Source organism: Lepisma saccharinum, chromosome 4, assembly GCF_977018435.1.
Source record: "Lepisma saccharinum chromosome 4, izLepSacc3.1, whole genome shotgun sequence".
In the NCBI taxonomy this organism is placed as follows: Eukaryota; Metazoa; Arthropoda; class Insecta; order Zygentoma; family Lepismatidae; genus Lepisma; species Lepisma saccharinum.
Window position 1 is genome coordinate 52,597,901 of NC_139232.1, and position 19,135 is coordinate 52,617,035.

At 36.6% G+C, this 19,135-nt stretch overlaps 1 protein-coding gene across 6 annotated transcripts in view; it reads right to left on the reverse strand.

Annotated features, from left to right (window-relative positions):
* Positions 1-19,135, reverse strand: part of Myd88 (myeloid differentiation primary response protein MyD88) — a 50,838-nt gene that overhangs the window by 16,020 nt on the left and 15,683 nt on the right. For all 6 annotated transcript variants that reach the window (XM_083121658.1, XM_083121656.1, XM_083121659.1 and 3 more), the window contains exons 2-4: positions 17,268-17,434; positions 1,556-1,749; positions 602-697 (exon numbers count right to left, since the gene is read on the reverse strand). In XM_083121658.1, the coding sequence (XP_082977784.1) occupies positions 602-697; positions 1,556-1,749; positions 17,268-17,434 (457 nt within the window). The remainder of the gene's footprint in view (positions 1-601; positions 698-1,555; positions 1,750-17,267; positions 17,435-19,135) is intronic.

The following is a 19,135-nucleotide window of genomic DNA, read 5'->3' on the forward strand; positions in this document are numbered from 1 at the left end:
TTAAGGACTTTGAACTGTATATTTTGAAAATAGTGTTGATAAAATTGTCAAATGCTTTGTCACATTTGCACAAGAAGTAATTAAGTAAAACCAATCAATTTATTTTAATTCGTTTCTCAGTGTATATATCTATAAGAATAATAGAGATATAAGAGCACCTATTCATTATGTAGCTTACGTATAGAAAAGATCGGCATAATTTTTGTAAAAAGAAGTTCCCTGGCAAAGAAATTCATCTCAAATTGATGAATAATTGAATATTTATTGAATAACAAAAAAGGATGTTAGATTCCGTTGGCGAAAAGTAAAGTTTCTGATTAATATTTTATGCATATTATCATAAATAGTAGCGTGCAAGCATAAATCATTGGTACTGCTCTTGAAAGCGCAATGATCCCAATATAATCCTTTTCTTCGAATAAGTTCAGAAGAAATTAATGACCATCGATTAAGCAATAAATGCTAAACAAATATATATGCTAAACAAATATATTTTCATTGTTTAATTTTAGTACTTGGTAAGTCTTTCAAGGGGGAAGATCCGGACCAACCGGACCCCCCTAAATACATCGTTAGTGTATGGTAATGGTAACGAACTTACCTCGTGTAAGAATATATTTCTCCAATGCAACATTTAATCGATCGGCAGACTTTTCTGATGATTCATCCCTCTTTAGGAACTCCTCTGCATCTTGCTCTATTGTGCATAAACATATGAAAAAAAATTATTCAGGTAAATCTGGCAATAGATGTAAACAATTTACCAATATACCAGAAATTACATATATCATTGCTCGATTTTGATTTTTGTTTAAAGTCCACTTTATGCACAGATAGGCTAATTGGGACAGGCCTTCAGTTAAAGTGGGGAAAGCAAATGCATAACCTCTGCTCTTTCAAAAATCCTGGGCATGCCACTAGTCAGATGTGTACGGTGGTCTCATAATCATCAATCAATTTATGATTCATTGTATTTGTATTTTTGCTATTTACCTTCACTGCGATGATGAGGATGAGAGACGATATGATGACATTGATGAACAAACACTGAAAAACAGCTCATGATACAGGCCTAATAATAGAATTGAAAAAAAAGGAAAGTGCTGTTGTATTGTAATCAAGGGATCCCAGATACAAAAATACATTTAGAAGGTTAAAAAAAAAAAAGTTTTCAAACCAGCTAAGATGATATTATGCCTTAATTTTCATACACAGTCAATTAAAAATTAATCTACTCCATCACATCAAATAAATAAATGGAAATAAACTTCACATTACAAAACAAAAGACATGCAAGTATTTTGCTTATTTAATTTTAGTGTTAAACGTACATTTTAAACCCCTGCTTCTCCCACTCCTCTCCCTTTGCTTTCACTACATCACATGGAGCAAAAACATTTATGTGAGCTATTCTTATTGTCTATATTGTTTCTGCCATTTCTATTTAACACAAATTACTCAAAACTCTACAACAACTTTGACTTTTTTCCTGAAATAATTACTTAGAAAAAGTTACCTACGAGAAGACCAGAGAAAACCGAAAAATTATACTCACCAAAGAGAACATTTGTATCATCCACAACATCCCACCTGTCAATCTTGGAAAGGTATGACTGTAGAAGATGTAGCGTAACCTGAATATCCTTACATAAAAGATTTAAAATTTCCAAGGTTGGGTCAGATTTGTATCCTATGGTAGACACAGTTTCTCCAGTCAAACCAAGCAGCTCTGCCAAACCTCTCCAGTCTCTGGAACAGGAACACTCATAAATTGGGGGGAAAAGTCACCAATTCACTTACCTGTAAACTTATTAAATAAAAGTGCAGGAAATTGTCATCATGTTGACATGCTACACAGTAAAAAATATTATTTCATGCAAACATACAAAATGTATTATTTAAAAGGTGCAGAGCATAATACCACAGACAAAGGTAATATGCAGACACCGAGTTCAGGCAGCAAACCTATTGCGGTTTCAGCAAGAAGTTGCTACATCCTCCGCTTGGAGGTGACCGCTTTCACTTCTGGTCAAACTTGCAAACAGCAGATGGCGCTGGCAAATTCCAAGCAACTGGGAACGGGACTTAACGGGAGGTACTCTGCAGGATGTGTGTTTGTAAGGAATGGTAAAGTGCTTATCACATTATCTGTGGATTGATCTTGGAATGTGAGTTGAGAGCAAGGTACATCGAATGGTAGTCTCCCTGCTGAGAAGTTCCTCCATAACTGCACTTTCTACTAACCCCGTGTTTGCAAAGAAGCTGTCCCACGGGCAGCCATGGCATTGAAGAAAGAAACTCATCGGTAAGGTGTGTTCTTCGTGAGTGTCCTTTCATCAATTTCATCCAATTGTCCCTCAACGTCGTGATTAGAGACTATGGATTATTATTATTATACGAATAGTGCAAGAGAGCCGAGGTGTAAGGTGTGTGACTGCTACGAGACCCAATGTTCGATAGGTTGATATAAGATCATTGAATATTTCAGCTCTTGTCTCTGCATGAAGCACCTCTGGGGTTCACTCAGCCACAAAGTACAGTGGGCAACTGCACATAAGCATAACGCAAATGGTACTCATAAAATGGAAGATTTATAGATTAACAATAATGCTGTTAGTTTCAGTTTCACTTTTCTCTTTTAAATGAAGTTTTCTTTTAAGTCCACTTTGTGCATAGAAAGGCTAATTGGTACTGAACCTACAGTTTAAAGTGGGATCCAAACTACTGTGTGCCTCCACCGGGACAGGGACCCCTTGATTTAGAAGTCGTATGGTTATTATGTTAGTTCATATTGTTATTGTTGATATCATGCACTATTCGCAGACATGGGCAGTACTAATCCATCCAAATCGCAGAGGCACAGCAACATATCGCAAGGCCCTGGGCGAGATTAGAATGCAAGGCCCCCATCCTTCATTAAATTTGAAATCTCAATGTGAATCGATACAAAATCTTCAGGGATACGTCAGCAATTATCATACGGAAATAATAATAATAATAAATTAGCCGAAAATTATGTTGAATAATTTCATTCACACTAAAAAAAAAATTCTCTTTTTCCGGAAGCTGAAATCTGAAGCTGTAGGAATGAAGGAAGAACTGCTAACATTATCCAAGCCCTCCTTTAGTTGAAAACAACACAAACATTTAAATGCTTCTCACCTTGCTCCATGGCAGTTGGAAGAACTGTATTGTTAACATATTAAAATCTGGAGTGCAAGGTCAAGAGAAAGAAGAAAACACAAGACAAAGTATTTTTTTATTAAATGAAAGAATAAATAAGTAAAAATGTCCAACTCCAAGCAAGTTATCGTGAATTCATGTCCAAATGTTTCACATAAGAAATACAACTATAATTGTTATTTTTTTCTGGTCCCTTAGGCTTAGGGCCCACCCATCTGTATGTTACGCTCCTGATTTGACTTATTCATTTCAATTCTGACGTTTAATTAGAATTTAAAACAACATGAAAACAGAATGTTTTAATTTTATTGCTCACAAAAATTTCCCTTTTCCACCATTTTCTCACTTCTATTATTACATTTTTTGAATCAACCCCATGGAAGCGCGAAGCCCCGGGCAGTTGCCCACTTCGCCCACCATTTTCTATGCTACTGCTCCATTGTATCCTTATGACCTTACCCCTAATGCAATAAAGCACGGAATTATGTTACATACTGCTGAAATGTATGACAGGCAAGCCCAGAATTGTGTCAGTTTATCTCAAGAAGTTAAGAATCTATATTTACCCTACCGAAATATATATGAATTTAAAGGTTATAATATGCAAACGACATCTGTAAGAAATTTTAGGCATCAAATTAAATTTTTAGAAAATATTACGTTAGAACCTATGGAAGAGGATAGATGGATAGAGAAATTCACCGCTTTAATCAAGTATTTTAGTACTTGTCATATCTTTCGGGTAGAATGTTACTTCCCCCCCAAACGCTTCCTCTAAATGAGTCATTGCATACAATCACTCCAAAAGATATTGCATACAGAGAGATCTGTATACTATTTGAAAGAATTCATGCCTCCAATTTGCGAAACAGCTAGCTAGCTAGGGAAGGCCAAGTACTTCCACGATGACGTCACAGAATTCTTTGAACATGGCGGTTGGGACAGACAAAGGAAAGGACTTTCGCAGAGAGGGAAGGAAGACTCCGATTCGACAGACCTTGCCGCAGGAACCCCATGGGGTGAGGAATAACTACGGTAACGGGAAAACAGGTTTTTCTTCTTGAAGATCATCAACCATGCCCATTCTCAACCTGAGAATGGATCTCTGCGATGGCGTTTTGGTAATGTTTGTTGTGCTGGGGAGTGAGTTTGTTCGTTGTATACCCAAAATTTTTATGGCGTGACCTTTCTCCGTGTCTATCTGCAATGTGCATTGTGCTTCGCTGTGTTCTTACCCCAGTGAGAAGGTATAAGGCTCTATGAGTTCACTCTCTCTTTGCCCTTTCACCTCTGATTTTCCCCTTGACTTTTCCTCCATTTTTTTCCAACTATCTACTAGGGCCTCCCCGATGGCGCAATGGTAGCATCCTCGGCTTGTAATCAAGGGGTCCCAGGTTCAATACCTGGTGGAGGCATATAGTGGATCGGGTCTCACTCAAAGCTGTAGGTCCAGTCCCGATTAGCCTTACTGTGCATAAAGTGGACTTCAAACACCAATTCAATCCAATCTTTCCAACTTTTTGTTACCTCAACCAAGGTGCATATCACCGTCGAAGCATGTAATGTAAGCATTTCTTTTTCAGCATCATTCCTACCAACATCTCCAATGTTATTTTTTTAATACTTTCCTGTAATATTTGGTCAAAATGTCCTTTGTACCTTTGCAGAATGAACAAAGAATTGGATGCTCGATATGATCTTGCAACTTTCCTAATAAGATATTAATTTAAGGTATTCCATTTGTTTCATTATGTGGCCCTTTTCAAATCACTTTGCTCCAGTTAAAGAGACCCTTTGCAGATGGAAACCTAGAGCTGCAGCCTCCCCTCCCCTCCCCTATACGAGTCTTATCACACACACATAATTTTGCACCTTTCGTAAAACCAACATCTTGGCTACAGCATACTAAGACTGTTGTTTGTTTGCAATCACAAAATTTTTCATTACATCACAAGTTTTGTTTCAAGGTTGCTTTCGAATAACACAGTTGAAGTTGAAACAAAATATTAAAATTATTTGTTCCACCAAAGGACAGCTATGTTTGTCATGGGATGGTAATTTCCAAACATTACTCGTGTCCATAATATCAAAAAGTAAAAATGTATGTGGACCAGAATAAACTTATTTATTGTTATATATTCATTTTTTCCTCCAGCGTAAGGAATTATTGAATTAGTTCCGGTGGACAAACGGGTGAGCAGAGAAATTACAGGGTGGCCCGCCCACCCGAGTTCACCGTTGTCGCTGTCCCAGATAATGTATTTTCTTACCTTAGAGGAGCCCATGTTCGAACCCTGGGTGAGTGGACCTGGATTTATGCAAATTTGGCGTATATATGGAGGGGGAAGGTAGAAAAACCCCAAAAATTATTTTAAAAAATTGTCACTTCACCCAAAAAATGTCCTCGCACTTGGGCACAAAACGACACCTACCCACAACATTCACGGACGAAAAGCTAGAATGCAGTGAAAAATGAGCGCCGATTCTTGCAGCTGCTTGACATTCTATTTTTAGACAATGCAGGGTAACCCCTGTTGCAACTTGTGGACACTTGTGCTAAAAAAACAAAGGTTTCCTTCAGCGTGCTTCGAAATTCCATTCTCACAACGCAGATTCAACAACCAGTCTTCCCCCTCTCCCACCCCCTGCTTGCACCCTCACGGAAAACTTTCATTTTGACATTGGATACTGATAAACAAGTTTCCTTCGAATGCAGTTAACAAGCAGGAGTGAAAAGGATTGCTTTAGAACAACAAAGCCCATCTTCCTTTGTCGGCAAAAATTTTCAATGAAAAGAGACGCAAAAGAGAAGTCCCTTTTCCCACCTTTTCACCTCCATTTTCATGAAGAAAAAAAAAGGTGCAAGAAACATTTCTGTTAAATACATGTGTTAGGAACAACATAAAAAAAATCGAAATTCTAGCCAAATATAGAAAAGTTATAACGTAAAAAAAACTACGACCTTGACACAGTGTCTCAATCGAGACGCTTGGGACCGTGATGGTTACATTTGGGTATCTCGATCGAGACGCTTGGGACCCAAAAGGTTAAAGTGGAATCCGAACCACTATGTGCCTCCACCGGATACAATGAATGAATGTAAGCTAGTTCCAATTGTGTTGTACAAGCAATGTGACTGTGAATTCTCCAAGAAGCAACAAGTGGAAACAAAGAACAGAATCAAACCTTCGACAAAATGTCAAACATATAATGGTGGAAACAACTTCCACGCTCCAATTAACCATGTCCTAAATCCGAACACCGACTAAATATTATGTACCAGAAAGTTTGTTGAGAACTAAAACATAACAGTATTATCTAGGCATGCTATCGAGTTACAATGACATAGAATATGTTCCGAAACCTGATTTTCGTCTCTAAACAATGTAAAGAGCATGTCGAGAGTGGTCTTTAAAAAAGATCGTGATGAAACTGTCGTATGTGTGACGCTTATTGCATAAATAGTCTGTATGGTTTATAAGACCTTTGAAGTTGTCAAGATGTAGGTAAAAACAGATTGTGTTTTGTCTTGTATAAATGGAGTTCATTATAGTTTGTTGAATGGAATTTTGTGATCAATTAAATATTGTTGAATTATGCGTGCATATCATTTATAATCTATTCGACACCTTGAGTGTGATCTGCGTGTGTTCCAAATACACAACAGATGTATTAAATGGCGACGAGAAAATATTTAACAGGATAGTACAGATTTAGGTGAGTTTTGTCTATGATTAATTGGATTTAATCGTTGCTGTAGGCATCATGTCTTATGTGCCAGGATTTGACAAATATGATCCACATGAAGGAACCATTAACTCTTATTTGGAAAGATATGATAATTATTGCCGAGTTTTTAACATATCTGAGGAAAGCAAAGTTCCTAGATTGATATCTGTAATTGGCGCCAAACCTTATGAAGTGTTACGCGAGTTATTCTCTCCAATATTACCAGAGAAGAAATCGTTCAAGGAAATTTCTGATAGGCTCACTTCTTATTACAATCCAAGTAGTAATTTTATGGTGCAACGCCTAAAGTTAAGAAAATGTACACAATTGGATGTGGAGAAGGTTGAGGATTTTACAAGAAGGCTCCGAAAGATAGGTGAAGCATGTGGATATGGTGAGTTTTTACCTATTGCATTGTTTGACACGTTCGTGAGCGGTTTAAGGTCTGACGTTATTAGGAAGAAAATAATAGCAGAAAATATCATGGAATTCCAGAAAGCTTTTGAGTTAACTAGACAAATGGAAAAACTCGAGTGTGATATGAAGGATTATTACCGTGAAGTGAACTTAAAAGGCACAATGAATAATATTAAGTGCAAGGGCAATGACAGAAGATTTCATGAAGCGAATAACGTTTCACGTAAAAATGAGATTGATTCCAAATTTAGCAATCAGCAAAGTAATCTTCATGGTCAAGGTAATAATTCAAAATCATATAAATCAAAGTCCAAAGTGCAAGGGCATTATGAAGGAAGTTTTTGTTCGTTTTGTGGGAAGCAAGGCCATAATTATTTGAAATGTTATAAAAGGATTAACATTGAACGTAGAAAATCCACACATTATGAACTTTTTATTAACAAATTTGTTGCTCATACAACTGAGTTAGAATCCGCACCTAACTCTGAAGCTAGTCCAACAAACACAGCTGCAAGTCAAGATTTATTTATTGCCACTATTTTTACGCATTCTAATGATGCACAAATGAACTTTAATAGTAAAGTTGATAAAGAAGAAATCGTGGATCAGGCATCCAAACTTCAATCATCAAACTTCAATCATCACAACATGTGATCAACGATTCTGAAAATGATATAAAAGTGTGTACAAGGGAACTAGATTCCAACATTAACCAGCGCACCTATTTAATAGAAATTAATGTACATGGTCATGAAGCAAAGTTTGAGATTGACACTGGATCCTATGCATCTGTAGCTAGTAAAGATTTTTATCAAATGTTTCTGCAAAATGTACAAATGTCTGAATCTAACTGTACATTGAAAGGTGCTGATAATAATGTGATACCTTTACTGGGAAAAGTTAATGTGAATGTTGCGTGGAGAAATCAGTTCTATCGTCTAGATTTGTACATAATCAACTGTCATTTAGAATTTCCGCTTTTAGGAAGAAGTTGGATTCAAATTATGATACCCAAGTTACATTGTGAGTTGACTGAAATTTATGCAAGGGGAACTTGTTCTCCGCAGTCTGATATTATTGCACACAATGTCACAGGAAATAATGCAATGAACTCTGATGTTCGTAATGTCAAGCATATATTAAATAAATGTGACAATTGTATAAAAACTAATGATGTACAAGGGATCGTTGATATTATTAAGGAAGAATTTCATTCTACATTTGATGGCGATTTAAGCTTGCCTATAAAAGATTTTAGAGCTGATATTCCATTAAAACCTGACGCAACTCCAATTTTTAAGAGATTTTACAATGTGCCTTATGGAATTAAAGATAAAGTAAAATCAGAATTGGATAAATTGGTAGAAAATGGCATTTATGAAAAAGTCAATACTAGTGAATGGGCCAGTCCGATGGTTGTCATTAAAAAGAAAAATGGAGATTTACGCATTTGTTGCGATCTAAAAAGTACATTGAACAAATATGTAGAAAATGCTTCTTATCCCCTACCTCTGTTAGAGGATATTTTCCAGAAAATTAGAGGAAATGCCGTATTTGTTAGTTTGGATTTACAGAAAGCTTATTGGCAAATAGCTTTAAGTGAAAAAGCAAAAAAGTTGCTTGTAATGAACACGCCATGGGGATTATTACAACACACAAGATTACCGTTTGGAGTTAAAATTTCGTCTCAAATATTTCAGAGAGTAATTGAACAGATATTGCAAGGTCTGCATTATGTAATTCCATATCAAGACGATATTCTAATTTGTGGATCTGGACTGAATGAAATGGTTAGCAGATGTATTGAGGTCATGCACAGGTTAGCACAATATAACGTGAAGGTTAATTTGGAAAAGTGCAAGTTCTTTAAATCATCCATTCAATACTTAGGATATGAACTCTCTGCGGAAGGAATTAAACCTTGCCAGTGCAAGATTGAAGCATTACTTAATTGTCCACGTCCGCACGACGTGAAGGAATTGAAGTCGTTTTTGGGAGGCATTAATTTTTTTCGAAGGTGCATTCCAAATATGGCTATACTGATTCCAGCCTTGTACAATTTATTAAAGAAGAATGTGCATTGGAATTGGAGTGATGACTGTGAAAGTCAGTTCAAAACGGTTAAAGAAGCACTGCAGTCATCCGAAACTTTAACTCCGTTTGATCCTAGCAAGGATACAGTAATCATATGTGACGCTTCGAGCTATGGTCTAGGAGCTCAGATATGCCATAGAATTAATGGTGAATTGAAAACAATAGTGTGTGCATCTACTACTCTTTCGCAAATGAAATGGCTTATCCTCATCATGAAGAGGAAGCTCTTTCAATTATATTTGCCGTGAAGAGATTTAGAAAATATATTTATGGAAAGCAATTTCAAATATGGTCTGATTCACTACCCGCCAAACAACTACTTCAATATGGAAAGGCTATACCCATTATGGCTTCATCCAGGATTCAACGTTGGTGTTTGTTCTTGGCTAATTATGAATATGAAATTGTGTACAAGAAGAATGTTGAAGTAGCGGATCTGTTGTCGAGGTTGCCATTGCAAGGGGAAACAGTTGATATCGACGGGATTCAGTTTGTAAATGCAATCAAGCTCACGGATCATCTGAAAGATGTCTTCCGAACTTTGCAAGAACAAGATGTGATGTTGAAACAGGTCAAAAGGTACGTTATGGAAGGTTGGCCAGAATCTAAGATTAAGGATCCAAATATAGATGCAAGTGAATTCGAAGCGCTGAGAAGAAGAAGAAATGAACTACAATGTGAAGAAGATATATTGCTGTGGAGTTCTAGAGTTATTGTACCTAATTCAATGAGGCAACAAGTTTTGGAGAAAGCTCATGAGAATCACGATGGCGTAGTTAAAATGAAGTTACTATTGCGTGAAAGATATTGGTGGCCTGGTATAGACAAATGCTTTGAAGATTACGTAAAATCGTGCAACGTTTGTAATGCAGTAAAACCTGACACCAAAAAGAAAGAATACAATGATTGGAAGGAAGTAACTAAGCCGTGGGAGAGAGCACACATGGATTTTTTCTATTTTCAAGGAAAAGTGTTGCTTCTTGTTGTTGACGCATTTACTAAATGGCCAGAATGTGAAGTTGTATCTTCTACATCATTCAGGGATGTAAAAGGATTTATGTCGAGACTAAGTTCAAGGTATAATCAGCCATACACCTTAGTTACGGATAATGGTCCTCCCTTCCAATCTGCAGAATTCAAGAAATATTGTGAAAATTATTAAGGGATTGCTTTGATGCATTCACCAGCTTATCATCCGGCTAGTAATGGACAAGCTGAGAGACACGTACAAATTATAAAAAGTGCTCGGAGATGTAAATTGTACGAAACTAGAAGAGATGACAAGCATTTTGATTTAAATAATGTTTTGCTGGATGTGCTACATAGTATCCGAATGGCTCCAAACACTGTTAATTTGAAATCTCCTGCTGAAATGATGTATGCATTTGAGCAGAGACCGAAAGATGATATAGGTCGGTTGCAGGATATTCCTGATAAAAGCAAACGCTAGGATACCAGTGGAGGTGTCAAAGTTTGGGTGAAACTTGCCAACCGAGATTCCAGTGGTGCATCCTATGTTCAAGGTGAAGTTGTCCGGAGAGCAGGGACATATACTTGGTATATTAAAGTTGGTAAAGATGTTAAGTTAGTGCATGGGAACCAGATAAAATGGAGAAATGTGAGAGAAAATGATAGAGGATATCATCATGATAGTGATGAAACAGGCGATAAGAATAATGACGCATCTTCAGAAGTCCACGAAGGAAGATATTTAGATGCGAATGATACGTTTAAGGATTACGAGAGAGGAGACAATCATGAAGTGGTGGAAGAAGCTGCAAGAGGTAACATAGATTTAGATAGACGTGAAGCAGCAGAGTCAAGAGTGTTAAGGAGAAGTCAGAGGCAAAGAAAACCACCTGACAGATTGGATTTGAGCGATTATGGTTATAAGAAGTAGACATAAAACCAAAATTTTGCTAATGCAAAATTTCATCGACGCGGGGGAATGTCGTATGTGTGGCGCTTATTGCGTAAATAGTCTGTATGGTTTATAAGACCTTTGAAGTTGTCAAGATGTAGGTAAAAACAGATTGTGTTTTGTCTTCTATAAATGGAGTTCATTATAGTTTGTTGAATGGAATTTTGTGATCAATTAAATATTGTTGAATTATGCGTGCATATCATTTATAATCTATTCGACACCTTGAGTGCGATCTGCGTGTGTTCCAAATACACAACAGAAATGTGAATTAAAAATCCCAGGCAGGAGGAATGTTATTAGCTATATTGAAGAAATAACAACTCACCAAAATTCAGTGTACTAGACAATCCTACCACTGATTCATTATGGAAAGGTTAAAACTGAAAACAAAGTTAATGCAGCCTATATTCCTCCTGATGCAACTAGAGTGCACGATATATAACGTCATAATAACTGTGTAAAGTTGTAGCATTCATTTTGAATTACCCTGTATTATTAAGCTATAAAACTACACACAGCCCTCTTTAATTGGGAATGTCAACATACGAAAAATCCCAGCCACTAACTGTAATTTACTAAATTCTGGAAACCGTTGTTTAGAGCTTCAAAATGTTCTAAAAGCTATATTCATAAAGCAATAACAATTATGTCACAAAACCTATAGGCTGAACACTACATTTAGTTAGATTTAACCTGCCTCGATCAAGTTTTGTTTGTTATAAATTACAAAACCTATGCTTGTTGTGCATAAACAAGCAAGAATGAAACAAGTCAGTAGTCTTCTGTTTCACTGGTATATTTTCATAGAATATCACGTGAGGTTTAATAGTATTTAATGGTGTGGCTAAAGAATGTTTTATTTATTCTTGACATCGCACACCCCATCACCGCTAGATGATAATAAACACTGGTGTACTCACCCACACCCCCAAAAATTTTAGAAAATACAAATAAATCACATGAAAGCAGTAAAGATGTAGGAAAATTCCCCCATAAAATGGCCCACGATAACCATTTTTGTCTTTGAATAACTTTTAAAAGATGAAGGTTCAAAATTGTAATTGGAGGTCATATCTCATGAAAAAGAAAAAAACAACAACAACGGGTCATCACTGACATTGATTTACGTCAATGTATTCTACAATCCAAGCAAATATTAGATTCATGGCACTGAGCCTGCATTCAGATTCAGCTACAGATATTGGTACAATTTCAATTGAGTTCACTAATCCTTGAGTGAGGTGGAACTGTGTTTTGGATTTTCCCTGTGGATGTGAAAATATTTGAAAATATTTAACTACTAACAGACACATTCTAAAGTTCACCTGACATGTCACCATAAAACAGACGTTAATAATAATATAACTGCCATCCATGTATGTGCACTTAATAGGACTACACACGAAAAGAAACCCAAGTCTTCAAGTGGCTATTCATATTGTCCATCAATGATTGAAAGAAAAAATGCTTTCTAACGTATGGTTTTTCTCAAATATGTGAACTACCGCCCTCGTACACGTTGAAAAATCGTTTTCAATGTTTCAAGAGTAACCATGTCAATTTCTTGATTTTCTTTGAAAACTGAACGATTTCGGTTTTACATATACAAATTTTGTAGATATTAGAATAATATGGGAATTAAGAGGAAGGAATTAATCATGCAGATCTGGCCAGGAGAAATTCCACGAGAACATACCCAGATTACATGCCGGGACTCTGGCTACCGCAATTAATTCTCCCCCAACCCTCTAGTAGTTCTGGATCAAGTGATGATCTTGAACGAGTTTTATCCTGTACACATACACATGCACATACATACATACATTTAATATACAGGGTGTATTAGAAGTCCCTTACCACCCCTTGTAAAATCTGCAGTTGTGTATTTTCATGGAATTTGACATGGACGATACAAAATATGCCTAGGGGGACACCTTTTGGAGTATGTCACGGGGACGGCCGCCATCTTGGTTCCGCCATCTTGAATTCAACTTTTTTATTTAAAATGATAGGTGGGTCATGTGATACATGACCATAGGCTAGAATTTCGTCAGGATGTCAAATCTGAAATCAGATTTCATGTAACATCATCATTTGGTGAAAAGTTATTGGCAACTGAAAGTGCCAATATATATATATTAAATGGAGCAACATAGGGGCAGCATAACTGACGAATAAAGAATGTGAGTGTTAATAACAAGAAATTTGCTAGAGAATAAAGCGGCATAGTTCAATTACAAAGGAAATAATGCACCCCCTCCCCCGTAGTTGCTTGGAACTTTCATCGGCTTGAAAATACTTAATTTTCTATCCTTAATATACTATTCTATACTTAAATACTTAATTTTCTACAAAATTATATAGCAGCATGGACGTCCAGAAGGAAGTGCAAGGATGGTTGCACCCCCTCCTCTTCTGGAAAATGAATGTTGCATAAAGGTAGGCTATTATTCCAGACGTATCAGTTGATTTCAGTCACAAAAATTTACACCCATTATTATAATGTGATAATTTTAAACTCAAGTGGTGTTTTCTGAGAAGGCAACATTATTACGGGGTAATATGCTTCGTTTACCCACCTGATAAAAATACATTGTTTCTCCTTCGCTGGAAAAAATCTGCGGACGTCCCTTTGCCCCACAGTTCGCATGCCTATGCCGCCCCCGAGAATGTCGTTCAACCGCTACTACTAGATCATCGGATTTTGTAGCCGATATTCTGGTTTTCCAAGGAACGATCAAGAATCAAGTCTGACCTGGCAACACTGCTCTGAGCACCGATAACGGCAGGAAAGATGTGCGAACGCTTTTCAGCAAAGGTTTTTTCCTTGTGGTCGAACTACAGTATCTCAAATTTAACAACTTGTTTACATTATTTTCATCATGTAGTAGCTGACCATCGAGGTGAATTGGTTAGCACATCGTGCCATGGTGTCAGTTAGGTGTGGATGTTCTTTGCCAGTGTCCATCAATTTCATGACATCATCACTCATCCTCATCTTCGCGATTAGCCAGAAGAAAGCAAAGCCAAATGAACCAAATCAATCAATCAATCCTTTCATCATGCAGGAGAGTGAATCCTTTTTTTTCCTTTGGCATCTGCCACTCTCGTTAGTTTTACGCAAATTTATGTACCAGTGATATCACAGGAATTAATTCTCTTCTCCTGTCTTTCCGCCTGTATCTCACGCTGCGCTTCTAATTCATTGCAAAGGAAAGTAGCTGCTCATTTCATTTAAGAGTGAAACGTAAAAACAGCTTCTTATACAGTATAAGTGTTTGTGTGTTAATGTAAGAAAGTAGACGTAAACCATCAAAGTGACTTTTCAAAAACATTATAACACAGAAGTCTATAAAAGTCTGCTCTTGTGTTTAAGTTGCAGAAGTCAATAACATAACATAAAATAGAAAACATTGAAATCAACGAAAACTACGCGATGTTTCCTTTGGAGATCTTTCATCTTTACATATAAATATGTCTATAATGTACTGCATAGAAATCATTAGAACACGTCAATAGACAGAAAGGAACAAGGTAGAAAACACAGGACCATGGAAAAGAAAGAATAAAGAATGAATGAAAGAAGGAAACTTACCCCAAAAGGCTATAAAATTAACTGGCAGATCTTTTTCACCCTTGAAACTGGTTTTGGTTACGACATTGACCTTGTTCCTCCCTAAAGTTCCCATACATTGTTAACCCTGCTTGGAAGCTTGCAATTTCTACCACTTGGTGGTGCCAAGATTTCTCTCGTCGAGTGTAGAGTTGTATGCATACCGAGCTAAATATGTAGCTATTATAATGTCATATAGGTGAAACACATATTTAATTAGTGATTATTTAAATTTTATTCACAGCATTCATGCACCCCCCCCCCTCCTTTCTTATATGAGGGCATATTGACACTGTATAACGCTACGCCACTAATGTTCTCTATTATACACAAAATTCAATACATCCTTGTATGGAAAGCCATGAACATTTTTTTTTTTTTTTTTTTAAAAAAACTTCATAGAGAAAACAGAATTAAAGTTACAAATTGCATCCTCCAGGTTCGATACCCGTTGGAGGCATATGGCACAGTGGTTCGGTTTCTACTTTAAACAATAGGCCCAGTTCCGATTAGCCTTCATGTACAAAAATCGGAATTAAACAACAAAACAAAATCAAACAAATCACTTTATGATTTGAAAGATTAATATATATACTCTATTAAAAACAGGCATACAAAATTAAAAACAGCTTAATTAAAAAAAATTGCTGTTTCTTCAACAAACTTAATGAATTTTATAGTTTTACTCATCCGTTTTTCAATTTCATTTGCCCTACTCTCTGGCACTCTTCCTCCAGACTGCTCGTCAAGAAATGCAGCAAAGTGAGAATAAATCGGACAACACCTCTAGAGCTGCTGAAATAAAATAATTCTGTGGAAGCAGAATAGGTGACATGAGTGAAAATACTAACCACAGACAAATCTATTAGCTTAGGTTTGTGATAGAAACGGACTTCGCCTTTGCTGTCCATGGGCAGAGCAAAGAATGAGCTGAGTGGATTCTCACAGCAGGTGCACCGCAGGGCTTTTGCCCAGTTAGTTGGAACCCTGTCGTTCACTCAGCGGAGAAGGTATTTGAAAGATTTTAGTAGCAGATAACAACCAACCGCTTCCTTGGTCACATACACCTCACATTTCCTCTGAGATTTTCACAACATTGGCGTTGGGGGGAGGGAGGTGGTTGAATACGCTGGTAGAGTTGTCTGCTAGTCCCGCGCATGGGTGTGACCACGTTGGGTTTATACACAACTGGTTGCTAGGTTGGTTGCTAAGGGAAATCAGTATCCTTCATTTCAAATTATTGCTATTATTATTATTATTATTATTATTATTAATAGCAGTTATAAAGTTTGGTTAGTCTGAATTTGAAATATTTTTAAAGTTAAAATTGTGTTAAGATATAAACTATAGGAGAGAAAGTTAAATGAAAATATTCTTCAACTTAAAAGTCCGGTCCAATGTAAGAATATAGTTTAAAATCTACCAGCTCTCATGCAAGTTAAGGGGAAAATTAATTAAATTAAAAATAAGCACGTGAGGCAAATACTAAAATTTAGGCTCCACACCAAACTGGCAAGTTGCAAGTACATGACAGTGTGAGTACAACTTGCATAAACATATCAGTGGTGGTAAATTTTCCATCTAACCTTTTGGATGAAAATAAAATAGCCGAATGCAATGGATGGAAATGACAATCTCCAGTTTTCGACACGCTATTGGATAGAAAGTAAACAGTATTTGCATAAAATACAAAAGCATGCTGAACACGCAAGTTACGAAATATAAGAAAAATAGCAGAAAGCTCAAAAATCTATGTTCCAGTGGGGAATTGTTGATGTGTTTCTTGATAAAGTACACAATTCCTTTTAAGGATATATCTTCACTAACTTCGTATTTTTTTTTCGAGTTTTTTTCTTCAATGCCATGCTCCGTGGGACAGCTTCTTTGCAAACACAAGTCTCGCACACCTGCCTCGCGTGACGTCACGTTCCCAAGTTGCTTGAAATTATACAATAAGTGCCTTAATGTAGGTGGCAATTATGTTGAAAAGTAGATGTAGGACCAGGCTTTTATGTAAAAATAAAATTATTACAACATGTGTCCTTGTGTTTATGTAATATCAAAATGGAATTACTTTAAAAATATGCCTCATATATCTTAAAGATCTTTGGGATAATAACAATTGGAAATTGATGTTGCATTTAAGAACTGAATAAAAATTCTCCCTACTTTGTTGTTAAATTTCCTATGCAAATTCTAAACGTGTCCAAAACATATTTCAAAAAATTAAGTTCTGACATTTTTTTTATTATTAGGTCAGGAAATTCAGTATGAAAAACAACACTAGTTTCTACAACTGCAACTCACCTTAAGAATCCTTCCTCTGTTGGAATTACTTTAACTGAATTCAGCATTGTAGAGAGTTTAATCTTTGTACTGCATCGTAAAGCATGAATTGGAACTTTGGATAAATCACGTGATGATGTACTGGTACTAGCAGAAGTCATTTCTGTTGCCGTTGCCATCACATAATCCTGTAAAAAGTCATAATACGTGTTATTTTATCCTACAGATTAAAATAAAAATAAATTGTTAGTGAAGTCTGATTTTGTACACCTATGACAGGATAAACACCACATTGACAAATATCTGTGTTCTGCATTTATCACTTAACCAAACTATATAAAAAAAAAACTCCATGGTATAACAGACCTTTCAGAGACAAGGTCTACCATATGTGTGTGTCAAGTGGAGACACTTGACACTGCACTCAGGGGCAATTCCTCCATGTAGAAAGTGAGGAACTTCCTACAGTTTATTTATACTTATTTCCAGTTCTCTACTTTTAAAGAGTTTAATGTGCATTATAAAATTATGAGCACAATTACAATTCACTAGGTTAGAGCTGACTGCTGTTCTTCGCTCCAGTCGCAGCACACAGATGAGGGGGGATGGACACACTGACTGAGGAACTTGACAGATCAAACTACAGACAGATGGGTGAAGGGCGGAAGAAACAGTGTGGGGGAGGGGGGAATGTTGAGTAGCAACACAGAGCAGGCTAAAAGATCCACGTAGGAAGCATCAAGAGTTTCCTCAATCAGCGATGCCAACCCCAGCAAAATGGTACTAAACCTAGCACAGTTTGATATTTCTTGGCCTAGCAACCTGTTTTTGCCATAAAGCATAATCTAAAAAGGGAGTCCTGGGGGGATGGGGTGTTTTCAGGAAATAAAAATAAAATTATATCCATATCTTATTTCTACTTCACCAGCGGACATTTTTTCAAATACGAGACGGGAGTATTCCGACCGAGTGACAAGCTTTTTACAATCATGCCATGAGTCATCCTTTATCTTTTCTTTATCCTGACCAATTTAGTTCATGAAGAAATTTTAGGGCAGGAAATTGGAAGTAAACAAACAATTTTCTCAAACCCTTTTCAAGTTCTATGTTGAACCCATTTCGTTTGTTGACCCATTGTACAAAATTTTGTGGGACAATTAACAATATTACATAACTGCAGCAGTGGTGGATCCAGAAGCTACAGTTGGTTCTTATTGCTCCTCTCATTGCCATGGTAAACTGAATGATCAGATATGAGGAGTAAAGTAAATAAAGAAAACAAAACCTATTATTTCAAGGATTCCCGGGTTCGATTCCCTTTTACACAGTGGCTCGGGTCCAAATTTAAACTGTAGGTCCAGTTCCGATTAGCCAATCGTGAGCTTAAAGTGGACTTAAATGAAACTTTTAAAAACATTCTCGATCCTGTTGAAAATGGTGATCAGACAGAACATTCTTTAAAAATATCAGGCAGTTGGGAGGGGCGATGGCCCTTCCCGTGGATCCGCGCCTGAACTGTAGTGAATAATAAGTAATGCAAGTTCAAAACTCGAAAAGTAGATGCATAATTTAACTTGAACACTTATCCGGAAAAAAAATAAGTAAATAATAATAAATCCAAGCACAATTTAGAAGAACTTAGCATAATATCAGTTCAAACAGAACTTTTTATTATCCTCATTCCACACGATGACAGGGAGGGAGAAGAAAATCAAAAATCTTGCAATCTGAAAATACGAAATATCGTCAATGCTATTTTCGTACGTTCATAATATTTCATAGTTCAAAGTGAGGAGCAAGGGCCTCCATACCTTGAGCATGGGCCTGCCGCTAACATTCAAAATGCAAAGGATAGTAGAAGCAATACATGTAATGTAATTGAACACATT